Source organism: Stenella coeruleoalba, assembly GCF_951394435.1.
Source record: "Stenella coeruleoalba genome assembly, chromosome: 8".
NCBI lineage: Eukaryota > Metazoa > Chordata > Mammalia > Artiodactyla > Delphinidae > Stenella > Stenella coeruleoalba.
Window position 1 is genome coordinate 44,108,601 of NC_137154.1, and position 24,068 is coordinate 44,132,668.

Sequence of the window (24,068 nt, forward strand, 5' to 3'; positions counted from 1 at the left end):
CTCTGGAGAGCCCTCATCAGCTGGGCCTCCTCTGGGGCCTGGCCAACCACTGCTGGATTTGCAGGAAGCAGAGAAGGCCTGGTCCTAGAGGATATCCCAGGCCCCCAAACAGCTGACATGTTGCCCACTTCCCCCAACCCTCAAGAACAAAGACTTCTATCCACGGACTTCTGAAGGCCATTATGCCACCCTTGTGCAAAAGGAGGGGGTGAAAAATCTAGTAGCGTCTCGTGTGTGTGCACGCGTATCTTTTCTTTTTACCTAGACTATCCCAGCGCCGCAAACCCAGCTTGCTGTGTAACAGCATCCTAACGCTTCCCCTCCAGAGGAGGCTGGTCTTTCCTCAGCACCTTGATGCAAGGCAAAAGCTGGTGCTTGTTGGTTTCCATAGTATTCAGAGGGCCTCGGATTGCTTATGGAAGCAGAGCCTGTCTCAGTGGAATGCTTGTTTCTCCTGATTTAATGCACCTGTTTCTCTGTTCCTTTCTCTTCGGTGTGGCCGCCTCTCCTCTGGTGTTCAGCTGCAGAACTCTCTGAAGACTGATTTGTGTCTTGATCAGGGTCCAGACACAGAGAATATTCCTATCGTGTACATCTGCCACGGGATGACGCCCCAGGTGAGTGCTCTGGGAGATCCCCGTACACGCGTGTGTCTGGTGTGGGGAAGGAAAAGCTAAACCCTGTCATGGCTACTCTGGGCCCAGAGGCCTTGGGAGCTTTTCATTAGGAAGTATCCTCATGAGCAAAAAAGCGAGTCATACCTGCCATGCCTGGAAGGAGTCTGAAGGAGCAGATGCTGGGTTGCCAGGACCCCCTGGGGTGGGGCACAAGGAAGGCGATACATCTCTAAAGAGGAACACCTGCCTCCGTTGGGGAGACTGTGCGTAAATTACAGCCCTGGCTCTTGCAACCATGCCTTTCCCTAGCAGGAGGGAACCCAAAGTTCCCCAGGCTCCCTGATGTCTCAGAGTCCCTTCGGAGTGCCACTTCACAGCCTCAGGCTCTGCCCTTTAGTAGATCATAGCTGGGACCAAAATTTATAGCCATGAGATCCTTTCTAGCTCCTCTGACTTTCTGGTGGAGAATAAAGGGAAGCTACCAGGAAAGTAAGTTATCCCCCCAAAATTCTCCATTCATAGCCTAGGCTTCAGATATCTGAAGAGGTTGTTGAGACACTGGCAAGAGAAATGGTTTATTCAACAGAGTACAGTGGGGAATTCTTGACCAAGAGTGCTGTAGACTGACCTGTTATGACTTGACATTTTCAGAGTTTACTTACCTTACCTCCAGAAGTGTACAATGATTTTTAAAAGGTATCTTAGTATAGAAGATGCGAATATTCGTGCAATTGCAATTTAGTGCTTAAAAGAGTTGTTACCTGCCTAAACACACAGCTAAAGGAGATTGCGATGTGTGTGTACCCGGTGTACGATGCCGAGACTTCCCAGCAGCTGTCCACCGTGATCTCCACCACCTTGTCCTTTCTGTGGGCCAAGCTGCTGTGACACCACTGAGTGGTCAGTCACAGGTCAGCAGATCGCACTGCCTTCACACCACACAGTATAGCAACTCATTCTCCATTATTACAATGGTGTGACATTTTTAATGAGTGACTATTTTTATGTAAACTTTTTATTGACATAGAACATATATACAGAAAATAGACAAATGATAAGTGTACAGGATTAATGAATTTTCAGGGCAAACACACTCATGTAACCAGCACCCAGGTCAAGAAAAAACATTATTGCTTGATTTTGAATTTTATGTAAATGGCATCATAGGGTATATGCTTTCTCATGTTGGCATCTTTCTTCCATCGTATCTGTAAAGTACTTCCTTACTGTTACGTGTAGTTGTAATCCACTCATTTTTGTTACTATGTAGTATTGCATCTTGTGGATATACCATTTTCACTATATAGTCTACTGTTGATGGACAGTTGGACTATTGCCAGGTTGGGAGAATTATGAATACTGCTGCTGTGAACATCTTGTCCATGTCTTTTGGTGCACATATGTACTAATTTCTTTTGGATTTATACCTAGGAGTCGAATCACTGAGCCATAGGGTTGACATATGTTCCTTTTCTTTTTATTAGTTATCTATTTTATACATATTAGTGTATATATGTCAATCCCAATCTCCCAGTTCATCCCACCCCACCCCCCAGCTTTCCACCCTTGGTGTCCATATGTTTGTTCTCTACATCTGTGTCTCTATTTCTGCCTTGCAAACCAGTATATGTTCATTTTCTGTAGACAGTACCTACATTAGTCTGCTAGGGCTGCCATAATAGAATGCCATAGGCTGGGTAGCTTAAACCATAGAAATTTATTTTCTCAGTTATGAGGCTTAAAGTTCAAGATCAAAGTGCCAGCTGAGGGGCTTCCCTGGTGGCGCAGTGGTTGAGAGTCCGCCTGCCGATGCAGGGGACACGGGTTCGTGCCCCGGTCCGGGAAGATTCCACATGCCGCGGAGCGGCTGGGCCCGTGAGCCATGGCCGCTGAGCCTGCGCGTCCGGAGCCTGTGCTCCGCAACGGGAGAGGCCACACAGTGAGAGGCCCGCGTACCGCAAAAAAAAAAAAAAAAAAAAAGTGCCAGCTTTCTGCTGAGAGCTCTCTTTCTAGCCTGCAGATTGTCGCCTTCACGCTGTGTCCTCACGTGACGGGGAGAATAAGCAAACTCTCTGGTGTCTTTTTTTTTTTTGTGGTATGCGGGCCTCTCACTGTTGTGGCCTCTCCCGTTGCGGAGCACAGGCTCTGGACGCGCAGGCTCAGTGGCCATGGCTCACAGGCGTAGCCGCTCCGCGGCATGTGGGATCTTCCCGGACCGGGGCACGAACCCGTGTCCCCTGCATCGGCAGGCATACTCTCAACCACTGTGCCAACAGGGAAGCCCTGGTGTCTCTTCTTAAAGGAACACTAACCCAATTGGATCAGAGCTGTACCCTTATGACCTCATTTAACCTTAACTTGAAGATTTGGGAAATTCTTAGCCTGTTCACTTTGCAAAAAAATGAGAAAGCTTCTTCTGGAGAGAATATCAAGAGTGTGACTGAACAACCATTTGATTAAGAGATCATGGGTGGGATTCATGACTTAATTAGTCATCTCACAGCAGAAGGCATCAGTAGAGATGGGCTTATACCAGCAGAGACACTGCCAGTTTGAACTAGAGAAAAAGTGGGGCAGAGTGAAGGAACGCTATTGGACTTCTTGGATTCTATAAGATGGGACCACATAGCTATTCAGTTGTGAACATGCACTATTCCTCAAGAAAAGGGAAGAATAGTACTGAAGGTGATGTAGAGATCATCAGGGCTGCCACTCCCAGCACAGGCCCAGGGGTAAGGCCATTCCCTCAAAGGATAGGCCTGCTGCTCTGGTTTCAGTGGGCAAGGATGACCCAGTACCAGAGGGGTAGGGCCAAAGCAGCGAGCACCTTGGGTGGGACCACTCCAGAGAGCTGAAGGGGCAGGTGGCCCTGCAGAGACATGAGGGTGATGCTGCCACCCCAGTGGGCCTGGAGGGCAGAGTATCGAGACAAAAGATGGTTATTCTTGAGCCTTAAGATCGAGTGGAATTTGCCTTGCTGTGGTTTGGGCTTGTTGGGGCTCATCGACCCTTTCTTCCTTTCAACTTCTCCCTTTTGGAACACGATCATCTATCCTATGCCTGTCCCACCATCACATTTTGAAAGCACATAACTTGTCTGATTTCACAGTGTCTTAGCTGGAGAGAAATTTTGCCTCAGGATGAATCACACCTTGTGTCTCACACATATCTGATTTAGATGATATTTAGATGATATTTGGACTTTAGACGAGTTGATGCTGGAATGAGTTAAGACTTTCGGGGCTGGCGGGATGAAATGAATGTATGTTGACTTAGAGAAGGAAAGGAATTCGGGGGGCCAAGAGCAGAATGCTATTGACTGAAATTGTGTCACCCCAAAATCCACGTGTTGCAGTGCTAATCCTGACTATATTCGGTGTAAGGAAGTAATTAGGTTAAATAAGGCCATAAAGTGGAGCCCTGATGTGAGAGGATTGGTGTCCTTCTAAGAAGAGCCACCAGAGAGCTCCTCATTCCCTGTCTGTCTCTCTCTGCCACGTGAGGACACACCAAGGAGGGAGTCGTTTGCAAGCCAGGAAGAGAACTCCCTCACAAGAAACGGAATGCCAGCACCTTGGTCTTGCACTTCCAGACTCCAAAACTGTGTGAAAATAAGCTTCCGTTGTTTAAGCCGCCCAGCCTGCGGCATTTTGTTATGGTGGCCAGAGTCATCAAAAATACTGTCAGTTTTCCAAAGTCGTTGTGTTAATTTTTACCCCCACCAGCCATATATTAGAGTCCTAGTTATTCCCTGGTCTTGCCAGCATTTGGTACTGTCTGTCTTTTTAAACTTCTAGACATCACGGTGGGTGTATAGAGCTATCACATGGTAGTTTTAATTTGCATTTCTCTGATTATAAATGCATCCAGGCACCTGAGTCTTCAGTTGTTCTTGAGTGTGAGTCAAGATGGCCAGGTCAGAGGTAGTTGGGTCTTTGTGTAAATTCCCTCTCTGCTTTGTAATGCCTACGACCAAGGACACAACAGGTAAACTTTCTTTTAACAAATCTGTGTGGAAACGTGCAGGGTTGGTGCTTATCTAGGTCCCTGACCGAGCGTCAGGTGTTTCCTCCGTGGGGTGATGGCTGTCTGTTCAAGCAGAGGCTGCCGGTCTGCCAGGTGCAGATGATTCAATACGGGGCAGCCTGTGTTGTCAGGAGTGTGGATTCTGGAGCCAGCTCGCCTGAGTCCAGATGTCAGCTTTGGAACTTTCTAGTTGGGAACCTTCGGGCAGGTTTTTCCATCTGGGCCTATTTTTTTAATCTGTAACTTGTGGATTAATAACGGTATATACCATAACGGTTGTTGAAAGGATGGAATACATTTAAATAGTGCTCAATAAATGTTAGCTATTAGTATTGCTATCATGATAATATTATTATTATCACTGCCCATTGAGCCTTGCTCAGTATAAATACCCTCCAGTTTCTAACTCCAGCCCACATTGGACTGACTTTCCTTGGCCTCACGTGCCATGTGCCGTAGGTGCCTGCTCTGGTCAGAGCCGGCCCATAGACTACGAGAGCATTTTGCTACAGCAGCAGAAAATGCAGGGGTGTAGGGGCGAGGGCAGTGAATGGGGCGTCAGGAAGCCTGAGTCCTGGGTCTGGTCTTGCCACACATTTGCAATGTCACCTTAACCCTCCCTGGACCTTTATTTTGTTTTATTCTTTTATTGAGGTGTACTTTCACACTAAAGTACACACATCTTAGGTGTGCAGTTCAATGAGTTTCCACATGTGTAGACGCTGTACAGGCACCACCCAGATCAAACTCATCGCCCCAGTGGGCCTCCTCATTGCGCCTCTTGGTCAATACCTCTACACAGAGGTAATGACAATTCTGATCTCTAGCACCACTGATTAGGTTTGTCTGGGTCTGTATTCTTATCTGCAAGCCAGGAAGTTGGACTGGCCATCTCCAGGCCCAGCTCGGCCAGCTCTGACAATCTGCTTACCTCGAATTCTTTTGTTCTGAAATTCAGTTGGCCTGGGAAGCTGTGAGTTTGTGCTGTGCTTGCCAGGAATTCTGGGAGCTGCCTTCCCTTGATGCTTTGTAAATCAGCTTCTCGATGTGGAGCTGCAGCAAGCAGACTTGGGTCCCCCTCCCCATTCCCCACAGAACCCTCGTATAAGTGGGCTGTACGTGGAACAACCCCAACTGGGCCCAGTCGCCCTCTCCTAGCAGGCCTGCAGCTGAGGTGCACAGCCCAGAGGAAAGGAGGCTTGAGACGAGCCTCAGATCACACACACTTCCCAGAACAGAGAGGTGTAGGTACTCTGCCGTGGCAGGAGTTTGTTGAGTATGGCCTTCCCAGTGAGTTGGGAGAGCTGGGGAGAACTGGGTCATCCTGGAGATGGGCTGTGTATCCTTGGCGGGAGTTCATGCATCCACTAGGGGTGGACATGGGTACAGGGGTAAGCGATGGGTGAGGAGGCAGGGCCTCTGGCTCTCAAGGCTTCCCAAAGGCATCCACTAGCCCTTAAGAATTTCATTGGCTCATGGAAGAGGCGAGAAAAGGAGGAGCTCAGGGATATCACCTTAGTACAAGGTCAGGGTACATCTCAGAAGGGGACTGTGGACAGATACAGGCCTCAGGGATACTCTGAATCTCCCAGAATTGATCCAAATTAAGTGCTCAATATTCATTTCCAGGAACATTTTCCCCTCCTACTAACAGCTCTCAGCAAATCTCTTGGTACCATGGCCACAGAGGTCAAGGAGAAGCCAGGGAAGTTCACAGATGGGACTGCCACGTCCAATTATGCAGGTTGTGCACTGTACAACTCCAGAGGAGGGATGTGGTACCTCACGTTGTCTGGGGAACAGAGACCTGCCCTAGGTGACAGTCTTTCTGGGCTCTGTTATGAAACCTCACATGTTCCTCCCCGAGCATCACACTTGATAGGAAGAGTAAAAATGTTGAAAGGCAAATGATGAGGTATAGAGTGGTCAAGAACCAGACTACCTGGGTTCAAATCCCAGCCCTACCACTTACTAACCCGGTTGCCTGGATAGGTGTCATAACTTCTTTGTGTCAATTTCATAACCTATAGAGATTATAGTAGTGTCTACATTTTAGGATTGTTATAAGAATTAAATAAATTGATGCACGTAAAACACTTAGACAACAAACCTGGTACACAGTCATTGCTTACTAAATATTGGATAATTATTACCAGATTGGTAAAGAGATTCAAGACCACGTCCTTACGAATGAGAATTGTTTAGCCTGGAGAGGAGCAGATTTAAGAGAGACATGAAACTTCCAAAATTATAAGGACACAGATTTTTTGACTGAGTGTAAAGGAAACTTTTTCCAGTCATTGGCTCAGGCAGTCGTGGCCTCTCCGTCATCAGAGGTGGCGGGCTCCAGGGGCATTGTGCAGGGTTCCTATGTCATGTGGATGCTTAAGCTGAGAAATCCCTAAGGGCACCCCCACCCTGAAGTTCTATGGCTTTTTAATTCATTACCTTTTTAAATTTTTCTTTAACGAATGAGAGTCCATAATTTGCCAGATACTGCTCTTGGCCTTGCGAGACAGTGATGAGCCATATGGAAGTCGCTGCCCTCACGAAGTTGCCATTCTAGTGCTGGAAACAGACTTTTCTATATTATTTCATCCTCAGTCTTCAACCCAGCCAGGGCTTGAACTCTTTTCCTTCTTGGGAATTGTGTATATGGCCACAGTTGAGCTGCATGCCTTGGATTTCAGCCAGGCAAGAATGGTGAAGGAGGAAGAGGACAAGAAAGCAGGACTGCGACCTGGTCAAGTTCATCTTGCCGACTTTGAGGATGAACTTCCCTTCGTTGCTTCCTTCATCCAAATTTCTAAGGTTTTTTCATTTGGGGTTTTAAAACCAGAGAGAACCTGTATTAGCCAGGTAATAATCAATCCCCAAACCTCACTGGCATTAACCAAACAAGTTAATTTTGTCAATTCAAAAAAGTAAAACATTTTACATTAAACATTAAACAAATTAAAATGAACAAGGGATAAAAACGTATTTAACTCATTAATAAGGGAAACAGTAAGCAGGTACTGAAAGTATTTGAGGAACTCAGTATCTGTAAGCATTTTCTAAAAAAGAGTGTTAGAATAAGATTATAGATTAGATACAAAAGTCGTTAATGTCCTACAGGGAAATAAAATCATAGCCTTTAATGTGATCTTTTCTACCCAGACAGGAATCTAGAAGTTAACGTTTAACTTCATAGTGTCTGGGTACTAATCAAAAGGTAAATAACAAAGTCAAACACAGGTATATTCTCTTGGAAAATTACATACTCTTGGGTGGGCTTGTTAGACGACGCTCCAGTTATGATATTTAAAGGATAGGTAACCTCCCGTCCTTTTTTGCCTTATTTCCAGGTTTTAGGTAGTTCTCTTAGTCTTTTCACAAAGTTGGCTAAAGGTGGGGTGACTCTCCAGGCCCTTAGTGACTTGGGTACCCTTGTGGATTCACAATCGAAGCACATGGACTTTCCCCCCCAATTATTTCCTAGAGCAGCCATAACAAAGGAGTGCACACTGGGTGGCTTAGAGAACAGAAATTTATCATCTCACAGTTCTGAAGGCTAGAAGTCCAAGACCAAGATGCCGGCAGGGCCGTGCTCTCTCCAAAGGCGCTAGGAAAGGATCAATCCCAGGCCTCTCTCCTTAGCTTCTGGTAGTTCCTTGGCTGGGGGCAGCATAACTCCACCATCACGTGGTGTTCTCCCTGTGTGCTTGTCTGTGTCCAAATTCCCCCTTTTTATGAGGATGCCAGTCATATTGGATTAGGGGCCACCACTCCAGAATGACCTCATCCTAACTTAAATAATTACATCTGCAGTGTAATTGTTTATTATACTTATTTCCAAATAAGGTCACATTCTGAGGTACTAGATGTTAGGACTTCAACATACGAATTTTTGAGGTACACAATTCAACCCCCAACACCCTCAAAGAGGAAAAGTGTGACTAGAAACCTGACTTCCGTGCCTCAGACGAAAAGTGCCTCACATCACTTCCTGTCACATTCGATTCACCAGAGCTATCACGTGGCCCTGCCTCACTAGAAGTTAGAGTTTTCTGGGTGCCCAGGAAGCCTTGTCTCTGCCACACAAAGTTAGGTATTTTCTAAATCACTTCCTCCTCTGACAAATAAGAAAACAAGAAAATGGCAACTGGGGATGGGAACTACTTGCCTGGGGTCACAGCACAATCTACTGGCCAAGACAGGTCTAGGAAGGATGCCTGTATTTTGTGTTCCATTTTCTCCTCCAGTTTCATTCATTCATTCATCCATCAAACACATGCTAGGTTGTCTTTCAGGAAGTCCTCATAGTTTGAAAAGTTTCATTTCCCTTGAAGAACAAATTTGGTCTAGTGATAGAGTGGTATTGTAGAGTAACTTATAGTGGGGCCCAAAGACATCAGAGACCCAAAGGCAGCTTGGACGAGGAAGAGGGTTGGGGTTCACCTGTTTCAACCCTTTGAGAGATTCTGCTTAAACGTTGTTTAAAAAGTTCACTCTGATAGCATTGTGATATTCCCGGGTCTTGGAGAAGGCCTTGGGTGGGAGAAAGCCTAGTGTAACTAATCAAATTAGTGAGGTGAAGTTGCTGCTAAGCATGCTAATTGGTTAATGAGTAAATGTAACCATTTTATTTAAATTAGCAGCAAATTTCAAGCAATCCTCAAAATAACTGAGAATATTAGCCCTAATTAGTGTAACAGCCTGGAAAATTTCTTCTGCTGGGAAAAGTGCAACAATGGGGTCTCCCCACAGGCTCTGTTTATTCAGTCGATCACTCATTCACTCACTCATTCCTTCATTTGCTCATTCAACAAACATGCATTGAGTATTATGTTAGGCCAAGAACTGTGAGAGGCAGAGGCAGCTTTACCCAGGTCCCTGACCTGGAAGAGCCCCGATCTAGAGAGGGAGTTGGACACTTAGAAATTACCGTTTATACGGTGCAACCTACGGCCCCAAGCCACTTTCTCATTAGGCCATCAGAGGAGAAACGGGACAAGAAAAGGTCTGAAGACCTCTCCCATTCTTTCTGCCTGAATCTTCTAGACTGTAAAAGACACAGGGGGGAAAAAGTGCTTTTTCCACAGGAAGGTAAATTTTTGGCTGTAGAAGAAGGAAGATGAAAGGAACTTAAATTCTTTCTAAAGTTTTTGAAATACTGAAGCTGCCACGTTTATGCTTCAGGAAGTGCTTTTTGACTCAAGGTATAAACATTAGAATTGAGTTGAAAGAAGTCTTCTATTTACCCCGGAGATGAATTCCCTGTTAGATCAGGTAATGTGTTTAAGAGAAGTGTGGAATTGTAGATGGAATCTGTTGCCTCTGCTTTTTGGAATTTCTAGAATTTCTTCATTTTTTTCTCACTTGGCTCTCCATGCATATCCACACACATGCAGAGAGAGAGAGAGAGAGAGAGAGAGAGAGAGAAATGAGTGGGAAAACTAGCTTATTTCTCTGTCTGCTAATCACTATCTAGAAACTGCCATTCCCACGTGGGGTCATGATAAAGCCATCACTCCTGGCCTGGTCGGCAATGCTCCCGAGGCCAACGCATGCGGCATCAGAGGCCCTTCCTGAACTGTCCTTGCACCCCTAGAGCTTTCGAGTAACATCTGAGAGACAGCTGAAAAGTTTTACTTTGTGGGACGAGAATTTAACTCGCCAGCCACTTCTCTGCGACCTTTGGCAGACTTCTTCACTTCTCTGCGATTTATACCTATAAATAAATGAGAATGCCAGGCACCAAGTGGTTGTGAGGTTTTGAAAAACTTCCCTGAGTTTGTTTCTCGGCTTCTCGTGTGTGATTTTATGGCCCAGGCATCAGCTGAGGACTGTTAGTGCAGGGCCCCCGACTGGATTACGGTCCTGGGGGAGCCTTACCCTGTCCTGAAACTCTGGCTGGCCACCTCCAGCTCTGCATTATTCGGGGACTAATCCAAATAGGATTATTTGGATCTCTTCATTTTCTTAGTACATCCTCTGCATTTAATATTTTATTTTATATTTCTTAGAGCTTCCGAATGCTAATTTGGTCATATTTTTTTGTAATTCTATAAATTGTTAACTCTTCCACTAAAGTAGGGATTGACTATGGTAAGATACAGAGCAAAATAGTCCCTTGTCTCTGACCCAAGAATCTTGTGTTTTCTACCAGCATCTGTTAGGTTAGCTTGTTAGTAGGGTGAAGTCTCAGATCCTTCACAATTCTTTATTTTAAATTGAAGTATAGTTGCTGTACAATATTATATGTTACAGGTGTACAATATAGCGATTCACAATTTTTAAAGGTTATACTTCATTTATAGTTATTATAAAATATTCGTTATATTCCCCATGTTGTACAATATATCCCTGTAGCTTATTTTATGCCTAATAGTCTATACTTCTTAATCCCCTACCCCTATATTGCCCCTTCTCCCATCCCTCTCCCCACTAGTAACCACTAGCTTGTTCTTTATATCTGTGAGTCTGTTTCTTTATGTTATATTCACTAGTTTGTATTATTTTTTAGATTCCACATATAAGTGATATCACACAGTATTTGTCTTTGTCTGACTTAGCATAATACCCTGCAGGTCCATCCATGTTGCTGCAAATGGCAAAATTTCATTCTTTTTTATGGTTGAGTAATATTCCATTGTGTGTGTGTGTGTGTGTGTGTGTGTATAATGTATGTGTATAAAATATATATATTATATACATATGTATGTGTGTGTGTGTATATATATATATATATATATATATATATATATATATATATACTGCATCTTCTTTATCCATTCACCTGTTGATGGGCACGTACGTTGCTTCCATATCTTGGCAATTGTAATTAGTGCTGTTATGAACATTGTGGTGTGTTCTATCTTTTCTAATTAGTGTTTTTACTTTTACTTTGTTTGATAAATACCCAAAAGTGGAATTGCTGGGTCGTATGGTGGGTCTCTATTTATTAGCCTCTGAGCTGTACCCTCACACGTTTCCAGGGGCCCCATTCCTGTGGGACACAGAGTAAGTGGGGCCTCTGGGGTGACGCAGTGTCTAGCCCTGGGACGCCCTGCTTCTTGCACATCCTCTGGACAGCCGTCCCTCAGCTCCTCCCCTCGGCCCTCTCACTTCTGCAGTGTAGGCTGCTTGTTTGAGGGGGTAGCTTTTGCTCCAGAGGGCCCAGGGCAGTGATTGATGCCCTCACAACCTTGGGGTCAGGGGAGGCTGGGATCTAGGCCCAGTTCTGCCCATAGCACATGTGTGATTGCGGCCAGTGACGCAGTCTTTCCAACGCCAGTTATAATCCATGAATTGAGGCTTCACTAAATAATTATGAGGGCTCTGTTGGCCCATATGTGACAACACCTAGCCCAGTGCCTAGAACATGATGTTCGGTGTGATTATGTCACGCTCGAGGGCAGCCTCCCACCACTCATCTGCCATTCTTGGAGAGATTTGCCTCTCAGGCCTCGGGCCCTGGGGATAGGTCACTGAGCCAGCATCCAAGGAGCTGAATTTGGAACCCGACTTGGCTTTGTGGCCTCTTACAAGTCACTTCACCTCCCTGAGCCTCAGCTTCCTGATCAGGAAAGCGGGGCTGGGTGCTGAGATTTAAATCAAGCAACCAACTCCCATGTGCCTGGCACCAAGCCTGGCATGGAATGGGGCTCAGTAACGTTGGCTTCTTATTCTAATTAGGGCAGTCATCTCTCAACAGTTTTGGGGAGCTTGCTAGGCTGCCTAGAGATAATGCTAACGACAGCTTACATTTATTGTTTACTGTTTCTAGGCATTTTTCTAAATGCTTTGTGTGTATAATCTCGGTGAAAACCCTCAAGAGCCCTGGGAAGTAGGTACTGCCATTACCCCATTTGTACAGGGGAGAAACTGGTCACATAATGACCAAGAGGTAGCACCTGGCTTGAAACCCTGGTTGCCTGACTGGGAACCCATGCTCCAAGCCGTGGCTCAGGACTGCCTCCCTGGTTTCAGTAGATGTGTGGCCTCCACTCTCAGGAAGTTCTCTGGACAGAGACAGGACAATAAGCCCCTGTTGTGTGGTGTGATGAAGGCTTGGCACCGAAGAGATGTTCAGGGCACACTTGCTGGATGAATAAAGGCTGCAGTGAGAATACAGGGAGGGAGTAGCCAATCTAGCCAACCACCAGGCATGTTCTTCTTCTTGGGTTCTAAAGGAAAACCGAGTTTAATTTGCAGTTTCCTCCCTGAGAGGACTTACGGCAGGGTCCAGGGACTGGGCTGAAGGAGAATTGAAAATACTACCCAGTCAACTCTGTCCTTCCCACCCACCGTGGGCCAGGCCACGGAACACAGGCGAGTCAGCTCTCTGGACTCATGAGGGCTCTCTGCGCGTGCCCTTGCCTGTGGAGCTCCTGCTTTGCCCTGAGGAGCTGGGACGACCATCTCCCCATAGGATGCGGACCCCGAGGATGCTCCAGCTGTACTGTGCCATTTATATAAGGGACTCGAGCATCCGTGGATTTTGGTATCCGCGGGGGTCCTGGAATCAATTCCCCACAGATCCTGAGGGATAGCTGTCTGTATAAATGTAATTGTCATCACAGTTGATGGATATATACGTGAATTGGTGTACTTGTTAGTGGTCTCTCTCCACCACTACATCGTAAGCTCCTTGAGGGCAGTCACTTTGCTCTGTTCGCCAGTGTATCCCTGGTGCCTAGCACACTGCCTAGCACAGAATAGGGTTCAGTGCACCTCTGATTAGCAAATGGATCTGTTCATAAAGTTGTTCATAAAGACTTTTTAGTGAATGAAGGTAGTCTTCATAACACGACCTCCTAGCAGCCTGCCCAGACACACTGGCTTTGCCACTTACCAGCCTTAACCCAGAAGCCTGACCCTTCATCTGTAAACTGGAGTTAAACTCACCTATCTGATAGACTCTATCAGATAGAGGTTTTGTGAGGGTTAAATGCTCGGCGCTAGGCATGGCACACAGTAAGTCCTCAATTAATACATCATCACTGCTGTTACTTTTATTGGAAGTATGAGTTATTATCAGTCAAGATAGGCTCTGGCAGGATCTGTACTTCTTTTAGACCTGGTATCTTTTCATGGAGACCCAGGGATGGGAGCTTGAGAGATGTGCCCTCCCCCACTGGGATGGAAGCCAGATCCTTGTCACTCTTCTCGATGAGGGCCAGTTGCTCTGGGTACAGGTTGGACAGGAGCGGGGGCTTCTCCTGCCACCAACACTTGTTAACACACAGAGCGGGCCTGCCTTTCCGTTTGACCCCAGCCCCATGCAAGAGAGACTCTCAGACCCTAAGGGTTGTCCTACTGGCAGGGCTGTACTAACACCCTCCCCGCCGCCCCCGGAGCTTTCTGTAACTCACTCCCCCACTCAAGCTGGTTTTGCACAGCTGCATCCAGGAGAGCCCGGGATAAGAACAGCAAGCCAATGACAGAATGTAAGTCACAAGCATTTCATCTCAGGAGAGAGACTGCTCCCTTTCTTTCATCCATTTGGAGCAGGAAGTGGGGAGGTTTCCCCAGAGTCTATACCAGTGCTCTGCAGCCCTTTGCGCAAAGCGCCGGCCATTAGGAAGTGGGCTGCTCCTTGCTGCGTTTCTAAGTAGGGTGTCGGTGGCATTTTGGGTAGGGCAGTTCTTCGCTCTGTGGGACTGTCCTACTCAGTGTAGGATGTTTAGCATCCCTGGATCCTGACCACCATCAACGTTGATGTGGAGCCAGAACATCCCCCGCTCATTTCCAAAGGTCCCCCGGAGGAGGTGTTACCAGCCCTAGCTAAGAGTGTGACGAAGAAGGAGTATAAGAAATAGGCTTGGGACTTCCCTGGTGGCACAGTGGTTAAGAATCTGCCTGCCAATGCAGGGGACACTGGGGTGGGCCCTGGGGTTGGAGAGGAACTTCTGCCTCTGAGGCTCAAGGGCAGGATGGAGGGAGGTTCAGGAGGAACACGTTTGCAGCTGTCTTGCAAGTAAAGCAGGGGGGATCTGGATGCATTAGAGAGTAGAGGAGATTTAGGAACCCTGCTTAGGAGAAGTGGTTGTTTTTTTTTTTTTTTGCGGTACACGGGCCTCTCACTGTTGTGGCCAATCCCGTTGCGGAGCACAGGCTCCGGATGCGCAGGCCCAGCTGCTCCGTGGCATGTGGAATCTTCCCGAACCGGGGCACAAACCCGCGTCCCCTGCATCGGCAGGTGGACTCTCAGCCACTGTGCCACCAGGGAAGCAGGGGACAGGGGTTCAAGCCCTGGTCCAGGAAGATCCTACATGCCGTGGAGCAACTAATCCCGTCGTGCTCCACAACTACTGAGCCTGCGCTCTAGAGCCCACGAGCCGCAACTACTGAAGCCTGTGCGCCTAGAGCCCCATGCTCCACAACAAGAGAGGCCACTGCAGTGAGAATCCCGTGCACCGCAACGAAGAGTAGCACCCACTCACCACAACTAGAGAAAACCCGCGTGTAGCAACAAAGGCCCAATGCAGCCAAAAATAAATAAATAAGTTTATTTTTTAAAAAAAAAGAAAGAAAATATCTTAAAAAAAGGAAGAAAGAGATAGGCTTGGGGATTTGGGAATGGCTGGTGGCACTGAGTGGGGATGTCTGAATTGTGTTTATATCAGGGAAGCTTAAGGATATGCTTGTCTATTTCAAGAAAGTGCCTAAGTAGATGTGTTCAGAATATATCATGGGCCGAAATGGATTCTTATATTTGATTTTCCCGACTAACTCCATTGTCACTACACTGCCTTTGTCCCAGCTGCTTTTCCTGAAATCTATTCATTGCTGCACGTTAGTCCTGCCAGCGTCGAGTTTTAGTGGAATCCTTGAGGTTAGCACTGTGTTAATATACTGGGAATTTCAGCAGAGCTGTGCTCTCTAAATCAATCACCAAAACAGCTTTTTTTTTTTTTTCTTGCTCAAAAATACACTACGAAATGCAGGAACATGTGTGGGAGTGGAGGTTGACTTGGGTGAAGGACACACGTAAAAGGAAAATTTCATAACTTTTTTTTCTGCGGGAAAAAGGTCTTAATTCTTGTAGAACTGGGATACAGAACACATTTATGTCTCTGCCGTATCTTTAGCTCCTCAGAACATCCTGGGCTACTCAGAAGTCACTCAGTAATGTTTGCCTGGGGCATTATAGGTACTTAACAAACACGTGTTGGATACAGGAATGACTAAATTCATGGAAAATTTAAGCCTTTTAAGTGACGACCGTGGTATGGACTGATCAGTATTTACCTTCTCAATCCCCCTGGGGGTTTCTAGGGTGTCAAGGTTCGCCACGGGAGTATAGACTTCTCTTCCCCAGAGTTTGCTCTGAAGGGAGGGAGAGAAAGGGGCTGCCTATTAGAAGTGGGTGGGGTTGAGATAAGATAGGTGTGTATTAAGATTTGCTTCTTAAGGAAAGCAATAAGGGAGCATGTTTTGAGATTGATGGAAAGAAGTCTATAGAGAACAATCTCTGATAGATGGGGAGGGAATGAAGCAACATTCTCAGGGTGGGGACAGGGCAAGATGGGAGAGGATGGGGTCCAAGGCCATTGGGGTGGGCCCTGGGGTTGGAGAGGAACTTCTGCCTCTGAGGCTCAAGGGCAGGATGGAGGAAGGTTCAGGAGGAACAAGTTTGCAGCTGTCTTGCAAGTAAAGGAGGGGGGATCTGGATGCATTAGAGAGTAGAGGAGATTTAGGAACCCTGCTCAGGGGAAGTGGTTCAGAGGCTGGGCAGGCACTCAAAGAAGGTATACCAGGTAATGCTGCGGGGCACCCTTGATGTTGAAAGCCAGGAGCTTGTGATGGGTCTAACTTGCCCACTTCTGTGATTTTTTTTGGAGTTACAGAAAGCTCCACCTCCAGGGAACGGGTGTGGAGAAGGTGTATGAGGCTGCAGAGGTGGGGTTTACAGGGTGTCAAAAGGCAAAAAGGATGAGGAATTAAAGACTTGAAGGTGCTGGCGACGGGTTGACGGCGGGAATGCGAATATAGCCTTTCTAGGGATCTGGAGAGGCCAGGAGGGAGAGGAAGGCAGAAAAGGTTATTATTCCGAAGGTCTCAGTTAGCTTGGTGAGCAGGCATTTGGGAAGTAAGAGAGGGCGTAATCCAGATTGAGATTTCAGGGGTGTAGCAGTTCGGGCACTGAGAGCTGGGGTCTGGATGTGAATGGCCCTCCCTGGAATTGAGGCCATGGCGCAGGTTGGGTCATTCGTTGATTGGGACTCTGAAGTCTTGCTGGTGGGATGTAGAGGAAGCTGTGGGCCTGATGCCAAAGACCTTGACGGATGCGGTGGGCTACCTGGTGAGAACAAAGTTGGCAGAGCGTGGTGGTGTCTAACGTCTGTGCTTAAAGAGGAGATGCTTTTATACCAGAATATAGGAGCTGAGTGTGGAAGGAGCGCTACAGGGAGAAGAGAGTGTCAGCTCCATCTCATGTCCCTGATGAGAGAATCAGCAGGTTCGAAAGCACACAAGAGTGGCGGTACCCTCCAGGAAGAGCTATGTGGGAAGGGACAATGTGGGACTGCACCCTGCAGGCCTGTAAGCCTTGTAGTTGCCCAGCCTCGAGACCAAAGAAAAAGCCCAGAGACAGCAACAGAGACCTCAGTGGTTCATTGGGCAGGGGGATCTTACACAAAGTGTCCTGGAGCAACACCCCAGGGTGTGTAGCAAAGGGTGGACAGGACATGGCAGCAGTCTTCGCTACTCAGAGGAGAAGGAGGCTACCATTTATAGGGCAAATTGATGTCAGGTACGCTCATCAGTTCCAGGGGTTAATTAAGCCCTATAATTAAGAGGATTGGATAGTCATGTGAGTGAAGCAGGGACTGGTCGAGCAGGGGATGTACAGAGAGCAGGAGAACAGCCATCTTTAAGGACTTAACCATACACACAGGCAAAGGCCCCGTCTTTGAAAGACACTGGGATTTTGATAGGTGTTTTCAGAAGACTCAAGGTGAGGCTTAGGAGGGAGGCAAACAAGGGAAGATTAACCAGGAAAAGAAGCACAGAGCATATCAGGGGGTGAGAGGGGGTGAGAAAGCCCCATACAGACAACACAGATTAAACCTTAGGTCCCCATGGGAACTGGGAGGGTGGGAGGAAAGGGATGGCAGAATCAAACTGGGGGAACCACCTCCCCTTTACTGCAGCCACTGCAGTCACCCTCGGTCCCCAGCTTCTGCGCTCAGGACAAAGCACCCCCTCCCAAAGCTCTCTCCATCCCCACGGCAACAGAGCTCTGTCCGCATCACGTCACACGGCTTTCAGTCCAGGATCAGCAGGGCTCCATGGAGCCTCTGCTCTGCCACAGAAAAGGGGTCAGAGTTCCAGCTGCCAAGGGGAAAAGAGGGCCAGGTCTTGGAGACCTTGAGAGGTCAGGGAAGCCTTCCTGGAGGAGGAGCTGCACCTGGACTTTAAAGAAAGAGTAGGATGGTGGAGCAAAAGCAGAGCAGGAAGAGGGCTTCAGGAGTGGGCACAGGTGGAAAGGGATGGAATCGAACCTTCCTTTCTTTCTTTAGTAAAGAGCAGGGTATCATAGTGGTTGAGAGCTGGGCTTTAGAGCCAGGTGACCCGAGTTCAGCTCTCAGCTCTGCCACTTGCTGTCCGTTCATTTACCTCTAATTCTGTTTCCTCACCTAAAAATGGAGATGATAATACACCCACTTATGCCGGGTTATTTTGAGGATGAAATAAGTGTGTTTGTATAACAGCATCCCTGATACACCTGTGAAATGAGCTACCTGGATCAGTACACTTTTGCCACATAGCAAACCACCCCAAGATTTAGTGGCTTAAGACACATCCATTTATTTAGCTCAAGATTCTGAGGGTCGATAATTTGGGCTGGAATGTGCTGGCCCTGTCTTCTGCTGGTCTCAGCTGGGCTCAATCAGGCAACTGTGGCCAACTGCTGGTCAGCTAGTTGAGTCAGCTTCTGGAGGTGAGCTGACTGTCAGCTGAAGTGAGGGAGCTTCTGGGCCATGTGTGGGTCATCATCCCAGCTGCTTCACATGATGGTGGTGACAGGGGTTTCTAAGAGCAGCAAGAAAGGGCAAGCGCAACCGCCTGAGTGTTTCTCGGGTCTCCGCTTGCATCACGTTTGCTATGGAAATGTTGTCAGGGGTCAAAGAAGTTACACGGCCAAACGCAAACTCACGGGGCAGAGAAATAGACTCCATCTTTGAAAGGAGGAGTGACGAAGTCACATTGCAAAGTGGTTCATGTGCAAGGATGGGGAAAATCTGTAACTTTTTATTATATATCACAATGCCCTATTGTGTTCACTTTGTATTATTTCATTCATTCACTCATTCATTTGTTCACTCATTCATGTAAAAATAATTACTGAGTACCTATCTTGTGGGATGGCAAGAAAAGGAATCCCCAAAAGAATGGCCTCAGTTTCCTTGTCATAGTGCAATCCATCTGGCATTGCTGTCTGAGGTCTGTGACATCCAGTAAAGACATGAGCTGGACCTTTTTCCTCAGTAAATCAGGTTATACTCTTTCCAGAGAAGAGGGAGATGAAGTGGGGGAAGGTGTTAGAGCAGGTGAAATAGAAAGATTTATATTTGCAAATTAAAATGAGATACCAGTATTTCATCCCCAGGAAGTCCATTTTTCTGGGCTAACTTCTCCCTGCTGGAGCTTAACCCACACGTTTTATTAGTGTGATCTTTCCTCCATCTTCCAGATCACTGAGGTTGCTGGTGACTCCAGATCTCTATTGACCACAGGTTAAAAACTGTTAAACACACACACACACACACACACACACACACACACACACACACACACACACACACGCACTCCCCTGGGAACATTCTAAGAGTTTTCTCAATTCAGTGCAGGATAACAGCTGTGGTATGCCAGCAAGGGACTAAGCCCCTCATTGCTCATGGGGGCCAGGTAAGAATTAGACTGTGTCCTGGGGGGAAAATATTGAGAATTTTATCCTGGAGAGAGAATCCTATTCTATCCAAAATATTAATCTACAAGGCTACATGGAGGGTGTTGTCCAAGGTACTGGTCCAAAACTAAGCAGAGAGAAGCTTAGAGAACACTTAGAGTAAGGAATATGAAACAGGCACCAGGGAGGGAGCCTGGATGGATGTCTGAGCTGGAGCTCAGTGTCCCTGGAATAGTTTAGTAACACATTCATTTAATCAACTAATATGTTTTTGAGTATATGTTTCATACCAAGCAGTGAGTTGGATAACAGAGACAATAGTTAGCAAGACAAGCACGGTCCCAGCCCTCAGGGATCTTGGAATCTGATGGGGAGAGACTGATGTTACAAGAGCATGACTAACGGCTAACCAGACAGTCCCCCATCAACCCTATGCTGTGGGTACCATTATTATCTCTTGCTTTTACAGATGAATAAATTGAAAGAATGAATGGCCAAGTAAATCGTCTACAGTCACACAGCTAATGAATGATGAGACTGGGGACGTAAATCCAGAGTCAGCCTTTCTTGAATCATTCTCCTTCCCCTGCCCCACTAGATCGAGTCCTCCTGGTATATCTTTTGCAAGCCCCTTTTACTTGTCTTTAAGTGCACGCATCACATTTTGTGATTCTGTCTGTGTGTGATTGTTTGGTGAGGGACCATAGCAAAATAGGTGTGTCAGCCAGTTCAAGCTTTGTTATGCTCTAGTAACAGGTGACCTCGAAATCTGAGTGGCTTACAGTAACAAACATTTCTTGGTCTCGCTACATATCCAAGTCTTTCTTGACCTTATCTTCCTTTGGCAGTGCTTGTCAAAAAATAGCCAGCGGTAACAAAGGCGTGCTCTTCATCGAAAGCACAAGCTCATTTGCCATGTTTTGTCTACCAACTTATTGCAGGTAACAGCTTTGCCAAATATTTCATCGCTGCATAAAAGAGATCACCATCTTTCCAGCCTCCAGGGATGGTTCCTCACCACCCACTTTCTGGCCCCAAAGTCAATGTCTCACGTTCTAGGGTTTGGCACACACCCGCTCATCTAGAACCGATTTCTTTATCATTCAGCTTAGGCTGATGATGCGCAAATCTCAGGGGCTTAAACCAAGGACTGCTTATTTCTTGTTCGTGCCACGTGGTCATTACAGTTCAGCTGCAGCTCTGTGTCACTTCACCTTTTCTGGGACCAAAGGAGAAGCTCCCCTCTGGGACGCTACCGGTCCGATGGCAGAGAGCAAAGAGAGACATGGCAGATGTCACGAGTGCTCTTAAAGCTTCTGATTGGAAATGACGCGCGTCTCTCCTACTGATGTTCCATTGGTTAAGGACACATGGCCAGGTCTGACACTAATGATGCAGGGATGTGTCAGAGCTCAGTCTGGAGGGAAGCACAGGAGTGGCCTCACAGGACAGGGCAGTGAATCCATCTGTTAGAGGCGTTAAGGAGCGTGCATTGACCGTCGCAGGCAGATGCAGAGTTGGCAGACGTTGTATTTTGCAAAGAGGAATGTCAGGGCACATTTTCCTAGGTGCACGTGACGCGCTCCATCTTAGCCGTTTGTCAGTAAGTGGATGGAGGTGGTGGGAGATGAGCAGACACAGCGATAAAGAGTTTTGAGCAGCGCATACGTGGGACCAGCAGTCAAATAGCAGGTGTGTGAGCTTTCTTGAAGATGGAGAATGTACAGATGAACAAGAGAACTGTATTTGTACTTGGACACTTGGACTTGATGGGAAGGAGTAACAACCGTCAACAACAACTAAAATAAATACAGGTAGTTTAAGCTAAAAGCAAAGGGTTGGTGCTATTAGAGCAACCCTGGGGTGATTCATTTATAGACTTGAAGGGAGGGTTGCCTGGGGAAAGGCAGGAACAGGGCAGCTCTCAGCAGTACAGGTTCACAGATCTTCTCTAGAGAGTTGCCCTAAATGTGTCTTAGCTACAGTACTGCCAATCTCTGTGTCTCTCTGTTTCATGTTTTAAATTCCTGGGAGGAGGGAGCCTTCTCGGCCCCTTAACAGCCCTGTTCTCGCCAATGGGCAGGTGGTAGAGTCACAGAATACAGGCTATTCTCAGAGGAGATGGGTCATTGTTAGACATTGCAGGCTCCGTCCTGCCTCTTCACGGCTGCCAGCCCCAGTCCCTGGCTCTGCCCCCTCCCGCCTTGTTCTGAGAGCAGCACACATCCCATGCGCATCCTTCCTCTCCGTGACAAGCCCAGGTCTGCGGCCTCCGGGGCCTGACCCACCACACTGACCGTCTCTATTAATGGGGCCTCCTCTGTGCCCCGGCCCTCGGCAGCCTGTCTCTGCCTGAAGTGGCCTTCATCTGCAGCCTCCATCCATGTCAGAGGGCTCTGCTGGAGAGAGCTCCCCAGGCAGGCATCTGTGTCAGGTGTGGGGTGCAGGTTGAGAGCCGGGGCAATGAGGGAGGAATGGCAGCAGGAGAACCTGGATGCGAGGCTAAGGTCCAGGCCGGGGCGGTTGACAAGCACTGCTCCCTCAAGACAGACACCAGAGGCTGCAGAAAATGAGGGGTCAGCCAGCAACCCCAGTCCAGGGCACCTGTTCACTGTCTTATCCTGGACCGATGCTGACCTTACTTCCCCATAACTTGAGCTCCCTCTGCAGCTCTCAACTTCTCCACTTATACCCACATGATTGATAATGTTCAGATACTCAGCCCACTCCCAGGGACTTACTAGGGCTGTGTGAACCTCCAGGCTCACTAGCTTCTCACCCCCTGTAGAAAGAATACTGGCATGCAAACGAGTGAGATATTTCCTTATCTTGTAAAAAAAAAAAAGTCAGACATTCACAAACTTCAGTACTTTATTATTAAAACAAATGACTTGCTTTATTATAAGAAAGAATAAACCTTATACACACATGATATCTACATTCACCCTGTGCCTAAGGACCACTGGGCTACATGACTCCATGATCTTTTTGCCTCATCCCCTTTGGTAATCTGGAAAGGTCTCCTGTATCTTCCGTATTAGCCAAGACTCTTGGTTGCAAGTGACAGAAACGCAACTCAATCCACCTTAAATGCAAAAGAAATTTTATCAGCTCATGTAACTGACAAATTCATGTCTGTTCTGGCTTCAGGCAGGGCTGGATCCAGGGGCTTCAATGACACTTTCGTTACTCTCTCTCTCTCTCTCTCTCTCTCTCTCTCACACACACACACGCACACACACACACACACACACACTCTCTCTCTCTCTCACCACCATTTGACTCTGGTTCCTTTTAATGTGTAAACTTTGTCTCTCCTATACTAACAGGGGAAGGGGCTTCTGTGATTTACCTCAGGAAAAAAGGCAGCAGGTAACTCTGGACTTAGACCCTACAAATCCAGGGGGGACTTTTATTGGCCCAGACTGGGTCATATGCCTGTCCTGAAACCAACCCTGGGCCAAGGCAATGGGTTACTCTGATTGGCCAGCCTGTGATTCAGGCCTACCCCCCTGACCAGGGTGAGGCAAGGTGCTGTTACAAGAAAGCAGATAAAACTCTCAGCATTGAGAGTCCTGCAGCCATCTTTTCTAGTTCGTCTCTGGTTTCTCACTGGTTTCCATGCAGAAGCCCAGGGTGACCCCTGTCACCTGGCTCTCTCCTGAAGCCGAGGGGCTCACAAGGACACACTGGGCCCAGGAGATACCAGCAAACACAGGAAGAGCAAAGAGCGCAAGGTGGGGGATTAGAATCGCCGACGGGGCTGGCTGGGCTGCACACAGCCCCATAGGTAGTGGTACAGAGGTGACACCTGTGCTGCAGGCACAAAGTCTGGAATGAAACAGGAAAACAGACAGCTGGGAATCGAAGGCAGAGTTTCTGAGCCTGGCAACAGTGCTCACGCTGCTTCTGCCACTTCCTGGTTCAGGTGCACAGTGGGAGGACCTAGCTTAGCCTTTTCTGTTCGGTCTTATGTTCAGAGACCACACCTCAGTCCAAAGCTCTACTCTTCTCCCAGCTTCCCTGCAGGCTTACAACTGAACTCTTCCAGACAGGCCTGCCGAGCGGCCTGAGTCACCTCTAATCCCAGCTCACTTCCAAGCCCCTTGAATGTTGAATGTCTCAAAAGACTCTGAGAATCCCTCAGATGGGCTAGCAAGTGGAGGGCCCATTAATCTGAAGTCACAGCCCCCACAGCCTGCAGGGTGCTGTCCAAACTCTGCAGCCCCCAAGCTGCTTCCCCAGCCTCACCTCGCCACCCCGCATCGGCACTCTCTGTTCCCAAATGGCAATGCAGTGCCTAGCCTCTGTGACTTTGCTTATCCTGTTCGCTCTGCCAGAGGTCCCTTGTCCTGGTCAGTTATCTGGACAAACTGCTCTCTTCCTAAGCTGTTCTCAAAACTCATCACCCACAGACCAGCTCCGGGTAGCGTTCGTCACTCCAGCTCTGGCCCCCAGCACTTTGCCTGCTCCTGGTCTGTGCTAAGCCTGGCCAGGAGGCTATTCTCTCTGCCCTGTTCAGC

The 24,068-nt window shown here is 47.5% G+C and overlaps 1 protein-coding gene across 4 annotated transcripts in view; it reads left to right on the forward strand.

Moving 5' to 3' along the window:
* The window catches only part of GALNT18 (polypeptide N-acetylgalactosaminyltransferase 18), a 547,599-nt gene that overhangs the window by 484,666 nt on the left and 38,865 nt on the right, over positions 1 to 24,068 (forward strand). For all 4 annotated transcript variants that reach the window (XM_079929173.1, XM_079929176.1, XM_079929174.1 and 1 more), the window contains exon 12: positions 522 to 617. In XM_079929173.1, the coding sequence (XP_079785299.1) occupies positions 522 to 617 (96 nt within the window). The remainder of the gene's footprint in view (positions 1 to 521; positions 618 to 24,068) is intronic.